Consider the following 16,297-nt stretch of genomic DNA (forward strand, 5'->3'; position numbering starts at 1 on the left):
TGCCTTGAATTAGGTATAATGACTGTAATTCCAAGTTTAACTATTTAAAATTTATTTTTTCTAGCAATTATAGCATTAGGATTAGATTGCTATAGCATTAGGATTAGGTTTGGGATAGATTAATGACATTAATTGTCTAGGTATGGATGGAGTTTAGGAAGGGTTTGGTGGATAAAATTTCAGAATTATGTCTATGATTGTAAAAATGAGGGGAAAGCATGACTCTTAATGAAGTAACAATCCAAGTTTTGTGTCAACTTATTTTATCTAAGTGTGTGTTTTTGTATTTTAATTAATATTTTTAGATGGTTTTAATGTATTAATATTAAAAATATTAAAAAAAATATAACTTTGATATTTTTTTAATTAAAAATATTTTTAAAAAACATCATGTACAACAATACTAAACACACTATAAATAACGAGCTTAAAACAAAATGTTTCATAGTTATTTGTATTAATGTTGATCATTGCCCCTTACTTTGTTTATAAAAATTTATATATCCTAAGATAAAGTTTTTTTTTTAAAAAAAAAAGAGAGAAGGGAAGGGAAATAGCATATAACCAAATCATACTGAGAAATTAGGCATTGTTGCTAATCTATGGAGGCAATCATAAAACTCTTGCTTGTGATGGTTTTGGTTTCTGTATGATTTGGTTTCTCTTTAGGAATTGTTCATGCCTGGATGGAGGCTTTTCATGAACATTAGCAACATTAAAAAGCTTTAGAGGTAGTTTGAAATTGCATTTTAAATGATGTTTTTTTAAATTTTAATTTTTTTATTAATTGTTTTTTTATATTTTTGAATTATTTTGATGTGCTGGTGCCATCATTAAAAACTTTAGGGGCTATTTGGAATTATATTTTAAATGGTGTTTTCTCTAAATTTTAATTTGTTTTACTTAAAATTATCTTTTTATATTTTTTCCATCGTTTTGATATGCTGATGACAATATTAAAAGCTTTGAAGTTGTTTGGAATTGCGTTCTAAACGATGTTTTTTTAAATTTTGATTTTTTTATTTAAATTTTTTTTATGTTTTTAGATTATTTTGATATACTATTATCAAAAATAATTTTTTAAAACTAAAAAAATTATTTTAATATATTTTTAAATAAAATATAATATCACCGCTACTATCTAAACACTATCTTAATTTGCTTCGCTGGGAAGGAACACTCATTCCATTAAGTGCCTATTTATTACTTCTTCATCTGCGTTTCAAATTGTATTTTAAGTAAAAAATCATCATTTTTTTTATAAGTTTGGTTGAGTATGTAAATGACCATTTACTCTTTTCAAAATGCCTTTGCATCAAGATGCCCTGAATCCTTTCACCCTTTCTAGTTTTTGAACCTCAAACATTTTATTGTTTTATTTCTTAATTTAATGGTAATAATATTCTTGAATTAATTTATATGTCAATTTATATTAATTTTTATTTGAATTATTTTAAAAATATAATTTTTATATCAGTATGATATATTCAAAAAAATCTAGTGAATCGTTTTAGAATTTGATTTCAAAAAATTAAAGAAGGTATCATATCTCCTTAATTACCAAGCTAGTCTTATAAAATTAAGATGAATTCTTCGAGACTAGGATACATTCTCTTTAGAATAATTATTTGAAATATAAAATTTTTTTTTGTTCAAAAAAAGATCTCATTGGTGTGACAGTCAATGGTCTCCATATATGATCATTTTTGTATTTTAAAAATATTTTTTAAAAAAATTTAAATTTTTTTAATTTTTTTTGCCTCAAATTAATTTTTTTGTTGTTTTCAGATTATTTTGACATGCTGATGTCAAAAATATATTTTTTTAAAATAATATTTTAATGCATTTCCGATCGAAAAACACTTTAAAAAATAACCGCTATCATATTCCCAAACACCCTTTAAATAGACTTAACAAAGTCAATGTTTTTTTTTCCCAATTAAACTTTAACTCGATTCAAGTTATATTTCAAGTCACAAATTTTTCATTGCAATTGTTCAAGTCAGGTTTTACTGCTATGATTTAAAAGAAATTTTTTTTTTATTAATGTAGATGTTCGGACCAGCTTGTATACACCTCAATTAATCTTACGGGCCCTGAAATTAATAACCATGTAAATTTTCAGTGGCTAAATTATATTAGCAACCATAGGACTCGAATGGTATAATACACGCAACAAATTAAATCAGTGAAATGTGATTTCATTTCTCTATTTACTAAAACTGTAAATGAAATTCAATTAATTCAAAGAGTGCACGTTGCAACTTCCAAACCTAACCACGAAACGGTAGCTAGGACCTTAAACTTGGTGGTAGGTAGCAACTAACACGACCATCTCCTTTACAAAAAGGCCCGCCACAGCATTACTCTAACTTCATAGCCATTACCGTGACCTTCTTGCTTGCTGATTCAATAAGTGACTGAGAAAACTACATAAATGGCAAAATCCGAAGATGAAAAGAAGATGAAGATACTATGTCTCCATGGATTTAGGACCAGTGGAAATTTTCTTCAAAAGCAAATTAGCAAGTGGGATCCTTCCATTTTTTCTCAGTTTGACTTGGTATGTAACACTCTAATCATTGATCATGTAGTTAGACATTATTGCAAACATTTTACGATCTCATCGGTTGGAAATGTGTAGCCATAGTTACAATCCGAATTTTAACAGAGAAATGTCGGCATAGGAGAGGGAAATTAGTGTTTGTTACATAAGAAAATAATAGAAGACCATAGTATTGGTTTGGTCGATGAATCAGATTCGTGTAATAATTTATGGGATTACGCTCAAATACTGGGGAATACTAATTTTGAACTGGTCATACACCATCATTCAGGATTTTCCAGACGGAGTATTTCCAGCTCGAGGCAAATCTGAAATTGAAGGCATTTTCCCACCACCATACTTTGAGTGGTTCCAGTTCGACAAGGTATGCTAGGATCTCTCCTCTTTTGGGACAAGCAGGATGGCATGCCATAGGAAAAGAAAATCATCGATAAGATTTCCTTTCCAGGCTTTAAATTTTATATACAAGTATCAGTAAATGCTAATATTTGGAGTGTCAACCTGCAGGACTTTACTGAGTATACAAACCTTGAAGAATGCATCTCTTATTTGTGTGAATACATCACAACTAGAGGTCCTTTTGATGGTTTTCTCGGCTTCTCTCAGGCATGTATCCGTATCAAACTTGTTAAACCCGGCTCGAACTATCACCCAGCTCAGGGCTTGGGTCACATATGTTTTTGTACATTTTTTTTAAAAAGATTAAATCTTGTTTTGACTTGGTGAAGTACGAGTTGACTTTTTTAAACCCAGCTTGGTTCAAGGGCTGAGTCTTGGATGAACGTGCTAGGCCAGTTCGGGTTTAATAAATGTGATCCGTGTTCTTCTATATGACTCGTACATCTAGTTTCCCCCTTTTTTTTTATCAAGTCCCTTCTCTTTTCTTCAGGGTGCCACACTCTCAGCCCTGCTACTTGGCTATCAAGCTCAGGTATGTAGACTTTTTTGCTTTCTAGATTGTTTCGGGGCCTTGATAATATCAGGTGAGGCAATGAAAAGGGCAAATTTTGTGATGAAACAGGGAAAAGTATTGAAGGATCATCCACCCTTTAAACTGTTTGTGTCGGTATCAGGGTCCAAATTCAGAGATCCAAGCATATGTGATGTTGCCTATAAAGACACCATCAAGGTAAAGTCAGTCCACTTTATAGGAGCCAAAGATTGGTTGAAAGAACCTTCAGAGGACCTCGCCACTGCCTTTGACAGCCCTCTCATCATAAGACATCCACAGGGCCATACTGTTCCTAGACTTGGTAGGTTATGATGCTTATTTTTTTAACTCTAATTAAATTTCTTCGAAAATACTCGACCATGTCAGGTTTTCAAAACTTCCAGTTCAATGCTGCTTTGTTATGTTCATAGTCATTTTACCTGTCTTGGCCCGGTGGGTTGATTAAAAAAATAAGTGATTCAAAGTCTGACCTCTCGGTGAAACTCGGTTGATCTCACCAAGTTGTTTTATGACCTGGTTAACCTGAACAAACCCATCTAAAACCTGTCCGTATCAACTTCAAGATTTCTTTAAAAATAACAAAATGAATGATTGACCTGAACAATCCTCTAACAAGGTTTGACAACTATGATTATGGTTGTAATTGCTATATAAATAATTGAAGTGATTGTGGTTGCATGATCAGTATTTTATGTTGCAACACAGATGAGGCAGCCACGGAGCAGCTACGTGCTTGGGCCACAGAAATCCTCAGTTACAATAACAAAATTCTAAATGGTGAAAATCATGAACTGGAGAATGGAGAAACTAAAGTGGACGATGAAGAAAAAAAGCCAGAAGAGGTCTCTAACAAGATCGATACTACTCAAGTTCAGCAGGATGGAATTGGCATTGAACTAAAGAGAGAAGTAGAAGTTGTGAAAGCCTAAAAGCATCAGAAGCAAATAGCAGGCAATAAAAGGCAACCATGTTTAGCCCTGTAATGGTTATAATATTTTTTTTTCTTGGCATTGTCTCAGCTGAGTTTGGGTGTATCAACCGAGTCACTAATAATCTATTAAGGTCGATCGAGTTTTACTAGCTCAATGTTTTATTCGGTTTAACTAAAAACCTGGCGCGGCTGCAGAAGCAGCAGAACTACACTGTTCAGACAGCAGGACAAGAGCCTGGAAGCTAATTTCTTCTCTCTTCCTCTGTTTTCTTCCTTGTAATCTAAATATTATACTCCTTGTATTCTAGTTAAAAACTCAAAGGCTTGTGCATTAGTTCTCTATAAATCCATGGTTTCTAGAGAGTCTGTGCTTCTTAAAAGATTGGTGATGGAAGGAGTTAGACAACTATATTTTGAATGCCACGCTTGAGATATCATATCATCTTTTGTGATGCAAATTTCTCTGCAGGCATGATTATGTAGGCTGGATAGTACAACACTATAATCAGAAGGTGTTGATATTATTGACCAAATAATAACAATAAAAAAAATCTGAATGTCTAAACCTAGAAATTATAAACTTAAAACCTCACTCGGGTTGAGTTTTTAATCAAATTAAATAAAATATTAAGCTAATAAAAATTAATTTATTTTATAAAATCTTTTCGAGTCAACACCTATAATTCGTAATAAATACAGTTGACTTGGAACTTTCCTTGAATGAATCTCAAAATAAAATCTCAATATAAATTATATTCAAAGGTTCTAACATCCCTTGAGTTATGTTAATGAAAATATAATTGAGGAATCTGTGCCATTGGGATCAATTACGAGAAAGCAAATAATAAGTCATGATTTACATAAAAAATTAGAAGACATCATCTTTATTCTTTTTTCATATTTTTTTTTATTAACGTGGATGCTCGGGCCAGTTTGTGTGCACTTCGACTAATCCCACGGGCCCTGAAGTTAACGACCATGTGAGTCTCCAGTAGTCTTGAGATTTGTGAGACTCGAACTGGTGACTTTAAGAAAGCAAATCTAAAACCTAACCAGTTAAGCTACACCTCTCAAAACTGTTTTTCTCTATGCTTTGCCCAAGAAACAAATAAATGTACAATAAGTTGATACTACACATGCCATTGTTATTAGTTATAGTTATTAAACTTAATTTCATCAATAGACTTGATGATCCATAGCTGGGCTAAGATTAGATATTTTTTTAAATCATCTTCAAAATTCACCCAAATTAAACTTGAATTATTCAATAGTTAACTTGGAATCCTATCAAAACTAGTGATACCTGAATGAGTTGATTTCAATATTTTTTTAATTTTTTTCAAAAATAACATTATTTAAGTATTTTCTTAAAATTTTGTTCAAAAAGTATTTTTTCTTTAAATTGAAACGATGTTATTAGTTGTTAAATCAGAAAACTCATGAGATGTGTCTTAGGCCAGGTCAGGTATCAGACTGGATTTAATACTATGGTAGGCAAGAATCTTATATGGGCCAGGTTTTCCCTACAAGTTCTGAGAAACTATTTCTGTTTGGCCTGCGTATTTGGGTCTAGGTAGTTCGGCAGAATGTTATATTTTCCGATAATTAGGCCCAATATAATTAAAAAGGCACACGACGTTGCTTGTAAATCAGCTTCAAAGAAATTTAATTTTACCGTAATTTCTCCAGAGATCTAAAAATCTTCAAAACTAAACCATTGTAATCGCTTTAGCAGCAGAAGCGAGATCAAACCGACGTCAAATCTCGCAAATCCGCTGCGTTTTCCACTCAGAAAATGGCGACTACAACTGAGGTCAGTCTCTCTCTCTGCGTCTTTGAAGCGATCAAACTGATTACTCTGTTCACGAGATCTAACAAAATCCGGTTTTGTTTTTTGAAAATTTACAGGCGCAATCAAATAATGAAATCACAAAAAGTGTGTTTGATTTAGGAGCTTTTGTTGGTGATTTAGGCTCCATTGAAGATGATGCCGCTAGGTACATTTTTTGTTGTTAATTAATATAAATATTATTTATTTATTTATATATTTTTTTGCTTATGTAGTGATGATATATCATTAGAAGGACTTGAGCAGGAACTAGAAGAATGCAGAAATGATGATGTAAGTATTTATTTATTTCTGATATTTATAGTTTATTTTTTTTCTTATTAATGTTTTTAGACTGGATTGTTGATTTATTTGTGATATTTTTAGTATAATTATTTTTTTTTATTAATGTTTTTAGACTGAATTGTTGATTTACGTTCTTTTTAAAAATGGTTTTTACTGTTTGATGTGTAGGTAGTTACGAATATATTGTCGAAAGGGACGAAATTGAGAGATCACACGAAAGGGGTTGAGAATAATTTACGGCAAGTTGAGTTGGATTCGATTCAGGTTGGTGGTTAGTTCTTGGTAATTTTTGTACCATGTTTTCATGCATTGATGCATGATTATGTTGGTATCTTGAAATGTTGCAGGATTATATAAAAGAAAGTGATAATTTAGTGTCTCTTCATGAGCAAATTCGCGATTGTGATATCATCTTGTCGCAGATGGAAACTCTACTTAGTGGTTTCCAGGTATGATCATAAATTTGTAGTAATTTGTTTGAGATGATTTGGTTATATGAATGTTTATGAATTGCCTTTTTGGTAACATCTGAAAATGTTTTGTCTGTGGTGGATTTGGATTGTTTTTCTTGTTGCAACTGAATTGTGTTTAATTTTGAAATTTTGTTAGGGTGAGATTGGTTCTATAAGTTCGGACATTAAGATTCTCCAGGAGAAGTCGATGGATATGGGTCTGAAGCTGAAGAATCGCAAGGTATGGTATCTTTTTTACCAGAAAAGCTGTCATTCAAATCTTTTCATTGTCTGCATTGATTTTGGAGGATCACATTTATGTCATGCTTTGGATGCTGATTATGGTGTTGACTGTTGACCTTTAGTTCTCTTTACTCAGCACGAGAAAGAAGTGGGGATTAGGGATTTTCTTTTTCTTGTTCTTTATGAGTTTGGGAAGAGAGATAGCTTGTTGAGTTAACCATAGGATCTTAAGGTGTTATGACTTTGCTGTTTGTAAACTCTTTTAGTTGTTTGGAAATATTACTGTTCTTGGATTTCTAGGCAACACATAAGTGTGATGGTTCTAATAAGGTGTTTAGTATGTTTGCTGTTATCATCGTTCTGCACTGCTGACATGAGCTTGTGCATATCTGATTGGGAACACTGTAGCATGTATATAGTTGTCATTCTCATATGGGCATGTGCATTTTAAGTTAACATATTGCCTCTAAGTAATGTTTTACTTCAAGCTAAAAGTTCACATCTACAGTGTAATGTTTTAATGGTCCCTTTTCCCTATATGCCTGTTATCTTATGTTTCTGTGTTACTTTAACAGGCAGCTGAATCAAAACTGGCAAAATTTGTTGAAGACATTATAGTCCCTCCCAGAATGGTAGACATAATTGTTGATGGAGAGGTACTTCTGATTTATGTTCCCTCACATTTGTTTTTTGAAAAGGGGGTAAAAGCTTGCACTCTAATGCTGATTTTTGATTTAGCCTATTCATGTGGAGTTTGTTGTATTTGTTCTTGTTCATCAGCACCAATATACTTGCAGTGCAACTCTTTTTTTTCCAGGTTAACGAGGAGTATTTTAGAACTCTCGAAATACTTAGTAAGAAGCTGAAGTTTGTTGAAGCAGATCAATTGATTAAAGGTTCCAAAGCTCTAAAAGATGTTCAGCCTGAGCTTGAAAAGCTCAGGCAGAAAGCAGTTACAAAGGTTGATAACTCTACTAGATGCCTGATGGAGTTGATTAGTTAGTACTTTGCTTACTTGTTTATTGATAAGTTATTCCTCAAGTGATTTTGTACTGCAAAATTGTTTTTTGCTAATAGCTTTCCTTGGTAATGTGTACATTGATATAGCACTATATTTATATTTTTGCAGGTGTTTGACTTCATTGTTCAGAAACTTTATGCCTTGAGAAAACCCAAAACAAATATTCAGATCCTTCAACAGAGTGTTCTTTTAAAAAACAAGTGAGTTGTGCATTCATAGTGGTGCTTATGTAGTATGTGCTCTGATGTTTACATTTTAGCCCATGATTATTTTGCTACTTGTGTGCTTGTTGTAGTCGACTAAATGGTTGGATGGAATTGTAGGTATGTCATTTCTTTCCTCAAGGAACATGCCAAGGAGGTATATATTGAGGTTCGTGCAGCATACGTCGATACGATGAACAAGGTGAATGCATTAGAGTTTCATCTGCCTTTGAATATAGACTTTCTAGGACTTTCATACCTCATCTCTCCCTTTTCATTTATTGTTCGGTGGAGTGCACCACTTCTTTTTCTCATTATTTATAACATGAGAATATCTACTATAAGCTTCTGTAGTTGTAAATATGATTTTGATCTACTGCAGTAATGACCTTGGCTTTCCAAATGGTGTACATGCTTCTATTATTTTAATTTCATTTCAATGCTACCTGCATCATACCTCATATGTCCTTACTTCTATGTATCAGACGACCACATTTTAACACCTAATTCAATTCTGCCTGCTTCTAAGCACTGTGTAATTTAAATCCCAAGTTACCATGGTGAAAATATATGCATGAGTTTTCAAGTTCTGCTGGGCTTTCTGCAGGTACTTAGTGCACATTTCCGTGCTTACATTCAAGCATTGGAGAAATTGCAGTTAGATATAGCAACATCTAGTGATTTGATTGGTGTTGAGACCACAAGAAGCACTGGTCTTTTCTCAACTGCAAGAGGACCGCTAAAGAATAAATCAGCTGTATTTGCTCTAGGGGAGAGGATCAACATTTTGAAGGTTTTTTTTTTCCGTTCTTTTGAACTGGATTTAAAATATTAATTTCTATCATTCTTTGTGATAATATTTGGAGGATAGTTGCCTAATTTATGGCAGAACGTGTTTCTTTGTAGGTGGCATTCTTTTTAGCCAAACTTGATTCACTGTTAGAGTTTTAATTGGTTTCAGGACATGGATCAACCAGCATTGATTCCTCATATAGCTGAAGCCGGTTCCCAAAAGTATCCTTATGAGGTTCTTTTCAGGAGCTTGCACAAGCTGCTAATGGATACTGCTACTTCTGAGTATGCTAGACTTGCTCTGCTCCTTGATTTTGTTTTCTAGTGATTGGGAAATGCTAAATCCAAGCATGCAAGAATTTCAACAATTTCTCATTCTGCAGGTATCTTTTCTGTGATGATTTCTTCGGGGAAGAATCCATTTTTTATGAAATTTTTGCAGGTAATTGCAAAAGATTTTCATAGTAATTGTAGAAAGTATTTCCTACACAAATGCTGAAATGAATTTTGTTGGAATTCACTGTTTACTTGTGCTTGTAGGATTGTATGCCAAATTAACACAAAATGCTTTAGTAACAAAAAGCTCTCATTAGTTATGGTCCAAAATAGAATATAGAGGGAAAGGATTCATGTAGGTCACGCTGAGGAGTTTGGGATATAGTTTAAGTTGGGATGAACTGTGCTAGTATTATTGTTTTTATTCTGTCCCTTGAATGAGACCATCCATGATTTGTTAGTTTCAAAATTTAGACTTGTTACTGCTTTCTGCAGAAAAAAAGAAATTTCTTTACTTGCCAACTTAAAAAGTTATTGTATTCTGTTGCTAATATGGAGAGAAACTAATTACTTTTCATTCATTTCTGTAATTTCATCAGGCCCATTTGCTGTTGTTGATGAACACTTCAATTCAATACTACCTAATTGCTATGACGCCATAGGCCTGATGCTAATGATTCGCATAATACATCAGCACCAGGTCAAAATCTTTCCATAATTACCATGTCAACGTGTTCAATTCACTTTTCTTAAGCAATCTGATGTTGTTATTATAATTGCTAGACCACTACAGTACATTTTGTGGTATTTTAGTTTGAATCTTGGCTTGTGTTGAACATTTGTGTGCTTTGTGCTGGCTGGCTTCTCTGGCTCAAAAAATGAGAAAGAAAAAAGCTTGCGATAAAAACGTGGACAGATTGGTATGCTTGCAAGGAGTTCATCTATTTCTGATACCTACTTTCACTTTTCAGCTCATTATGTCTCGGCGGCGGATTCCATGCCTGGATTCATATTTGGACAAGGTATGTTATATTCTTACTAAGTTTATTCATTTCATGTGTCCATACATGTAATAACATTTTGGCTTTTTTATAAATGGAGCTTTTAGAGTTTATATGGGTCTGTGGATCAAGAAGGATCCACATATGGGCAGTTGATCCTATACTACATTGTGCTGCATGGCAGCAATTTCTTACCATACCTAATGACAAATGTGATTAATTGTTACCTTGATTGAGCAGGTCAACATTGCTTTATGGCCTCGTTTTAAGATGGTATTTGACTTGCACCTTAGCAGCCTCCGTAATGCAAATGTAAAGACATTGTGGGAGGATGACGTCCATCCTCATTATGTTATGAGGCGTTATGCTGAATTTACAGCTTCTCTTATTCACCTTAATGTTGAATATGGAGATGGACAGGTTAGATATATTTCCAAGTTAGAGATATAAAAGTATATTAAATTGTTGTTTGAACAACATTTGTTTGTTTCTTGTTCCCCCCTAGTCATGTAATGCTTATGATTTTGGCCTCCCAATATTTGCAGCTTGAATTGAATATGGAGAGGCTGAGAATGGCCATTGATGACTTGCTCATGAAGCTTGCTAAAACATTCCCAAAACCAAAACCACAAATTGTGTTCCTTATAAACAACTATGATATGACGATTGCTGTTTTGAAGGTAGATAATTACTTTGTAAAATAGATTTTCACTCAGCTGACTCAAGTTCCTTGGCCAATTTGTAACGCCTATTAGATTTGACTGTTCTTACTCTTTGCACTGCCCACTTGTTCCCATCATTTGAATTTTAGGAAGCTGGCTCAGAAGGTGGGAAAATTCAATTGCACTTCGAGGAACTGCTGAAGAGCAACACATCGATGTTTGTGGTAAGCATTTTCTGCTGACAAGGAATTGCTTTCTTTGATGATATTCACGTTGGCAATATCTTGAAAATTGATTCCCCCCCTACCTGTCATATAACAACAATCATAAAAGGGGAAGCAAAATGGGTGAAATAATTAATTAAGAGTCACGCAGAAGGTCCTGTGAGATATCATCCTATCCGAGGACATCCTCTCCTAAAAATTAAGTTCCTTTTGCTTTATCTTCCTACTGTAATTTCATTGGCAGTTTGTTTATTGCCCACTCCCTGCAGGAAGAGCTGCTACTAGAGCATTTTAGTGACCTAATCAAGTTCGTGAAATCCCGAGCCTGTAAGTTTATATTTCAACATGTCACTTGTAAGATTTCTGCATTCATTTCTTTATTAAAGGAGATGGCCTCACTTGCAATTTATTTGCCAGCGGAGGAACCGGGTTCGGGCACCGAGAAGCCCATAACTGTTGCTGAAGTCGAGACAATTGTGAAGGATTTTGCAAGCAGATGGAAGGCTGCAATAGAGCTGATGCACAAAGATGTTATCACCTCTTTCAGCAACTTCTTATGTGGCATGGAGATATTGAGAGCTGCATTGACACAGCTCCTGCTTTATTATACTAGGCTATCAGATACAATAAAGAAGATCGTCGGCGGGTCTGCGCTGAACAAAGATCTTGTGTCTATATCGTCAATCATGTACGAAATCAGGAAATATTCAAGGACTTTCTAGATCATTGATGTTATGTTAGCAAACACAATATCCTACGAAGTCCATGGATTCGGAAGAGTAAGCATGTATTATCAGCCGTAGCAAGTACTCTTCGACTTTGGAAAGTATTAGACAACAAAAATCGCACAAAAACAATTGCTCACGGACAGAATTCAGCTTCACAGTTGTTGAGGAAGTTTCTTCACTTGGTTCATGTTCGGTGTGGAATGCCGCCGTCCGATTCGGGAAAGCTTTGCCGTGATTTTGATGGTGGCAGATTTTTGGATATCAGTGTGTTCTTTCAAGGTGTTTATTTTTATTTTATTTCATCTCTCTCATACAGCACGAAATCATGATGTCTGATTTGTAAAATGCATGGATTTATTGAAAACCTCTTGAAAAGAAGCAAAAGCCAAGCTAGCACTAGAGTTAAAGCAAGAGGCAAAAGTTCAGTTTTATACAAAATGCTGAGGAATGTATCAAACCAGTATGACAACACCTGGTCTGACAAATCATGTCGGTGTCTTGGATTTCTCTTTTTTTTTTTTTGTTATATATATATATATATATATGTATATGTATTCCTTCACATTTATAAATTTTAATCGGCATTTTTGATATCCAATAAGGAATAACCTTAACAATTTAACAATTTTTTGTAAGGTGTTTTTTATTTAAAAATATATTAAAATATTTTTTATTTTTTAAAATTTATTTTTAATATTGATATAAAAACACTTCAAAATCATTAAAAAAATTTCAAAAATGTTTTTTTAAAACAAAAACACTCTTTATTTACAAACTATGCTTCAACTGTTCGGTAATCCCGGACCCATTTTTCTCTAAAAACTAGCTCATGAGATGAGGTTTTTCTCGGTAAACTTGGATTTCGAGCAATAATATCTTGAATGATGGGAACATGGATTCCACCAACAGAAAATAATTAGAGATTGGAACAGTGGAATCATCAGCCATCAGTTTATATTTAGATGAATCATGTTAAACATATGTTTCATTAAGTTAAAATCTCTTAATTAACTTAAATTAATAATAATAATGATGATGCTGATGCTGCCGCTGCCTCCTGCTGCTGCTCTGCTGATGATGTCCCATAAAATGCTCCAACACACTGTTCTTTTGTCATAGAACAACAACTATAGACTATATACAAAGGGAACTACACAAAAGACAGACAACTTCACAGCTAAAACTAAACTCATAATTGTTAAATTCTGCTGAGAAGATCAACTCAAAAAGCTTGTAATTTAAAATTTAATTTGGATTGAGTTTCAAGTAAAATTGAACGAAGATATTGATTCAATAAAATGAACTCTATTTTTAATAATTAAATTGATCTAGCATAGACCTCATTAAATCAACACTAACTCTTTTTAAATACAAAATATAATAACACTATTTTAATAAAAAATATAGCCACTCGGGGATCCACTAATTAAGAAGATAACTTTGTATTCTAAATAACAACCTTATACACACCACAACTATGGTGCTATATGGAACTGCTTCCAAATTATTTTTTAAAAAAATTTGAATTATTTTTTTGAATTTTTTTATTTTTTTGATTTGTTGATATTAAAAATAATTTTTAAAAATAAAAAAAATATTATTTTAATATATTAACGAATAAAAAACTTAAAATCAATGCGTTCTACACTTTCAAAAAGCAGCACGTATAACTCCCAGGAAATTACCTAAGCAATTCACAGTCACAGCCATGCATGCACAGACAATTAACCCAAAGCAAAAACCTTAATAAAAGCAAGAACCCATCTCCGAAAACCTTAACCCACAAAAAAGTTTCAATCTTTTTTTTTTCAAAATGGTTTCTAAGACTCGTTTAATTGTGTCAGATTTTATAGTTTCTATTATTTGGGTATGGAATGGTGCTTTGATAAAGATGTTTGTGTTCAAGGTTTTGCAGATGGGGCATGATTCAAGAGGTGAATTTATGAGGCAGTCTTTGACAGTTGTGAGCCTGTTCTTTTTTGCTTTCTTGGCTAAGGTTACTAAAGGAGCGTCTTTTAATCCTCTTGCTGTTTTGTCTTCTGCTATTTCTGGGGATTTCTCTCATTTTCTCTTCACCATTGGGACTAGAATACCTGCTCAGGTTTGCTTCTCTTTCCCTCTGGGATGTTGACTTGGATTTTTTTTTCTCTAGATGTGAAGTGGGTTTCATTTTATTGTTTTCTTGTTTGTGTGTGTTTTGGGTTTCAAATAATGGGTTCAGCTCAAATTTTGTGATTGGGTTACTGGTACAAGTTAATATGCAAAATTTAAGCATTTCTTTGCCTGTTATTTCTTCTCAAAAAGAAAGGTCAGATGCTATTGGGATCTACATGACTTTTAATATGAGTTCAAATTGGGGTTTTGTTAAGCAAGTTTGTATTGTGGTTGACTTTTGAGCTGAAAATGTGATGGATACTTTTAATTACTTTCCATGACTTCTCCTTAGAGAGGATTCAATTTTACTAGTCCCTTGATGAATATTGTAGAGCATTGATCTTGATCTTTGTTTGCATGTTAGATTGTTGAGTTGAGTGATTTGTTAAAGCTTTTATCTTGTTCTTTGAATTGGGTTGATGTATTCTTCTAGTGAGATCGCTGAGGTTGTATTTTTTCTTGTTAATTCTAATTTTATTAGCTTAAATTGGTTTTGGTGCTAATTTCACTTTTAAGAAGGTACATAGTTTGTGGTCCATTAATGCTTGGTGAAAAATGAGTGGTGATCAAGCACCGAAGAAGTATTTCTTTAGCTCTTTATACTTACCATCCAGTGGCGATCATGCATTTATTCAATGCATGTGAGCCCAAAGCAAACCGACAGGCCCTTTTTTTTTTACAATTATGTTCTGTTTAGGGCAACCTGCAGTTTTAGAACAGAGAACTTCCATGAGTTCCATGCACGAGATATAAAACCTGGATGTATGTTTTGTGATAGCAAACATGGAGCTGTTATGACTTAGAGGATAAAAATTGGTTGAACAAGGTATTCTCGATGTAACTAGATTGTTTTGCTAGAACAGTTGTCCTCGCCGTTTTTCAAGGTTTCATTTACTCGATCATTTACCCATCTCGTTTTGGTGAACAAAGTTTCTGACTTGAAGACAACTACTTTGGAATACAATGTCTTTTGGTTTATTTTTCTGTAGGTGATTGGATCTATCACTGCGGTTCGGCTTCTTATCGACACCTTTCCTGAGATAGGACGTGGACCACGCTTGAATGTTGACATCCATAAAGGAGCTCTCACAGAAGGATTGCTGGCATTTGGAGTTGTTACCATCTCTCTTGGGCTTGCAAGAAAGATCCCTGGAAGTTTCTTCATGAAGACTTGGATATCAAGTATTTCAAAGTTATCTCTTCACATACTTGGTTCTGATCTAACGGGCGGTTGTATGAACCCAGCCTCAGTAAGTCATGCTCACATCTTTTAGTTGCAACACAACACAATGCATGCATCGAAAGTTCGTTTTAGCTTCAAGAAGGTTGCGTAGAGATGACCTGAACCTTTTTAAAATCTGTAGGTGATGGGATGGGCTTATGCCCGTGGGGATCATATAACCAAGGAGCACATACTCGTGTACTGGCTTGCCCCAATACAGGGAGCTCTTCTGGCAGCATATACATTTAAGTTGCTCTTTCGGCCACAAAAACAAGACGAGAAAGAAAAGTTGAAGGGCAAAACAGATTGAAGAAATGCCTCTGAACCTTTCAGTTAAATTGTGTTGTATTATCTAACCTGCAAGCTTTGAAGGGGGCAAATTTATGTAAACCTGAAGAAAATAATAGTGAAGGAATTCACTGTGATCATATTCATTACATGTGAAATATCTATATATAGTTATAAGATATAATATAACCCGGGGTTAACACGACCCAAGATCCAGATCGTGGTTGACTTGCATGTTGTTAGGTTAATGAAGGCATAAAAAAACTGTTTCTAAGTAAAATCTGGCATGGGACATTGGCAGGTCGTTAGATTAAGTTATTGAGCTGAGTTTTATAACTATATAGTGCTATTTGGAATAACGCTTTACAAAAACTTAATTATTTTTTTGTTTAATTTTTATTTTTATATTTTTAGATTGTTTTGATGTATTGTTATGAAAAATAAATTT

General features: G+C 33.6%; 3 protein-coding genes across 4 annotated transcripts; all 3 read left to right on the top strand.

The window, feature by feature from the left end:
* The first annotated feature begins 2,363 nt into the window (after nucleotides 1-2,363).
* LOC7479628 (dihydrofolate reductase) lies at nucleotides 2,364-4,812 on the top strand. The gene is made up of 6 exons (XM_002307901.4): nucleotides 2,364-2,563; nucleotides 2,838-2,930; nucleotides 3,074-3,172; nucleotides 3,456-3,497; nucleotides 3,588-3,819; nucleotides 4,224-4,812. The coding sequence occupies exons 1-6, from the start codon at nucleotides 2,438-2,440 to the stop codon at nucleotides 4,445-4,447; spliced, it is 816 nt and encodes a 271-aa protein (XP_002307937.4). The 5' UTR covers nucleotides 2,364-2,437; the 3' UTR covers nucleotides 4,448-4,812.
* Nucleotides 4,813-6,070: 1,258 nt separating this feature from the next.
* On the top strand, nucleotides 6,071-12,698 carry LOC7495662 (vacuolar protein sorting-associated protein 52 A). 2 transcript variants are annotated; one of them, XM_024604634.2, is made up of 20 exons: nucleotides 6,075-6,262; nucleotides 6,358-6,446; nucleotides 6,514-6,571; nucleotides 6,752-6,847; nucleotides 6,931-7,032; nucleotides 7,193-7,276; nucleotides 7,854-7,934; nucleotides 8,096-8,239; nucleotides 8,408-8,499; nucleotides 8,623-8,704; nucleotides 9,110-9,295; nucleotides 9,464-9,579; nucleotides 9,678-9,736; nucleotides 10,170-10,270; nucleotides 10,542-10,592; nucleotides 10,812-10,991; nucleotides 11,117-11,251; nucleotides 11,383-11,457; nucleotides 11,727-11,784; nucleotides 11,875-12,698. In XM_024604634.2, the coding sequence occupies exons 1-20, from the start codon at nucleotides 6,245-6,247 to the stop codon at nucleotides 12,177-12,179; spliced, it is 2,112 nt and encodes a 703-aa protein (XP_024460402.1). In that variant the 5' UTR covers nucleotides 6,075-6,244; the 3' UTR covers nucleotides 12,180-12,698. The 2 variants fall into 2 exon arrangements, with proteins under 2 accessions (XP_024460401.1, XP_024460402.1); XM_024604633.2 differs by having other exon boundaries at nucleotides 6,071-6,262; nucleotides 11,727-12,698.
* Nucleotides 12,699-13,834: 1,136 nt separating this feature from the next.
* LOC7495663 (probable aquaporin SIP2-1) lies at nucleotides 13,835-16,000 on the top strand. The gene is made up of 3 exons (XM_002307903.3): nucleotides 13,835-14,286; nucleotides 15,329-15,589; nucleotides 15,704-16,000. The coding sequence occupies exons 1-3, from the start codon at nucleotides 13,999-14,001 to the stop codon at nucleotides 15,869-15,871; spliced, it is 717 nt and encodes a 238-aa protein (XP_002307939.1). The 5' UTR covers nucleotides 13,835-13,998; the 3' UTR covers nucleotides 15,872-16,000.
* Nucleotides 16,001-16,297: the final 297 nt, after the last annotated feature.

Source organism: Populus trichocarpa, chromosome 6 (assembly GCF_000002775.5).
Source record: "Populus trichocarpa isolate Nisqually-1 chromosome 6, P.trichocarpa_v4.1, whole genome shotgun sequence".
In the NCBI taxonomy this organism is placed as follows: Eukaryota; Viridiplantae; Streptophyta; class Magnoliopsida; order Malpighiales; family Salicaceae; genus Populus; species Populus trichocarpa.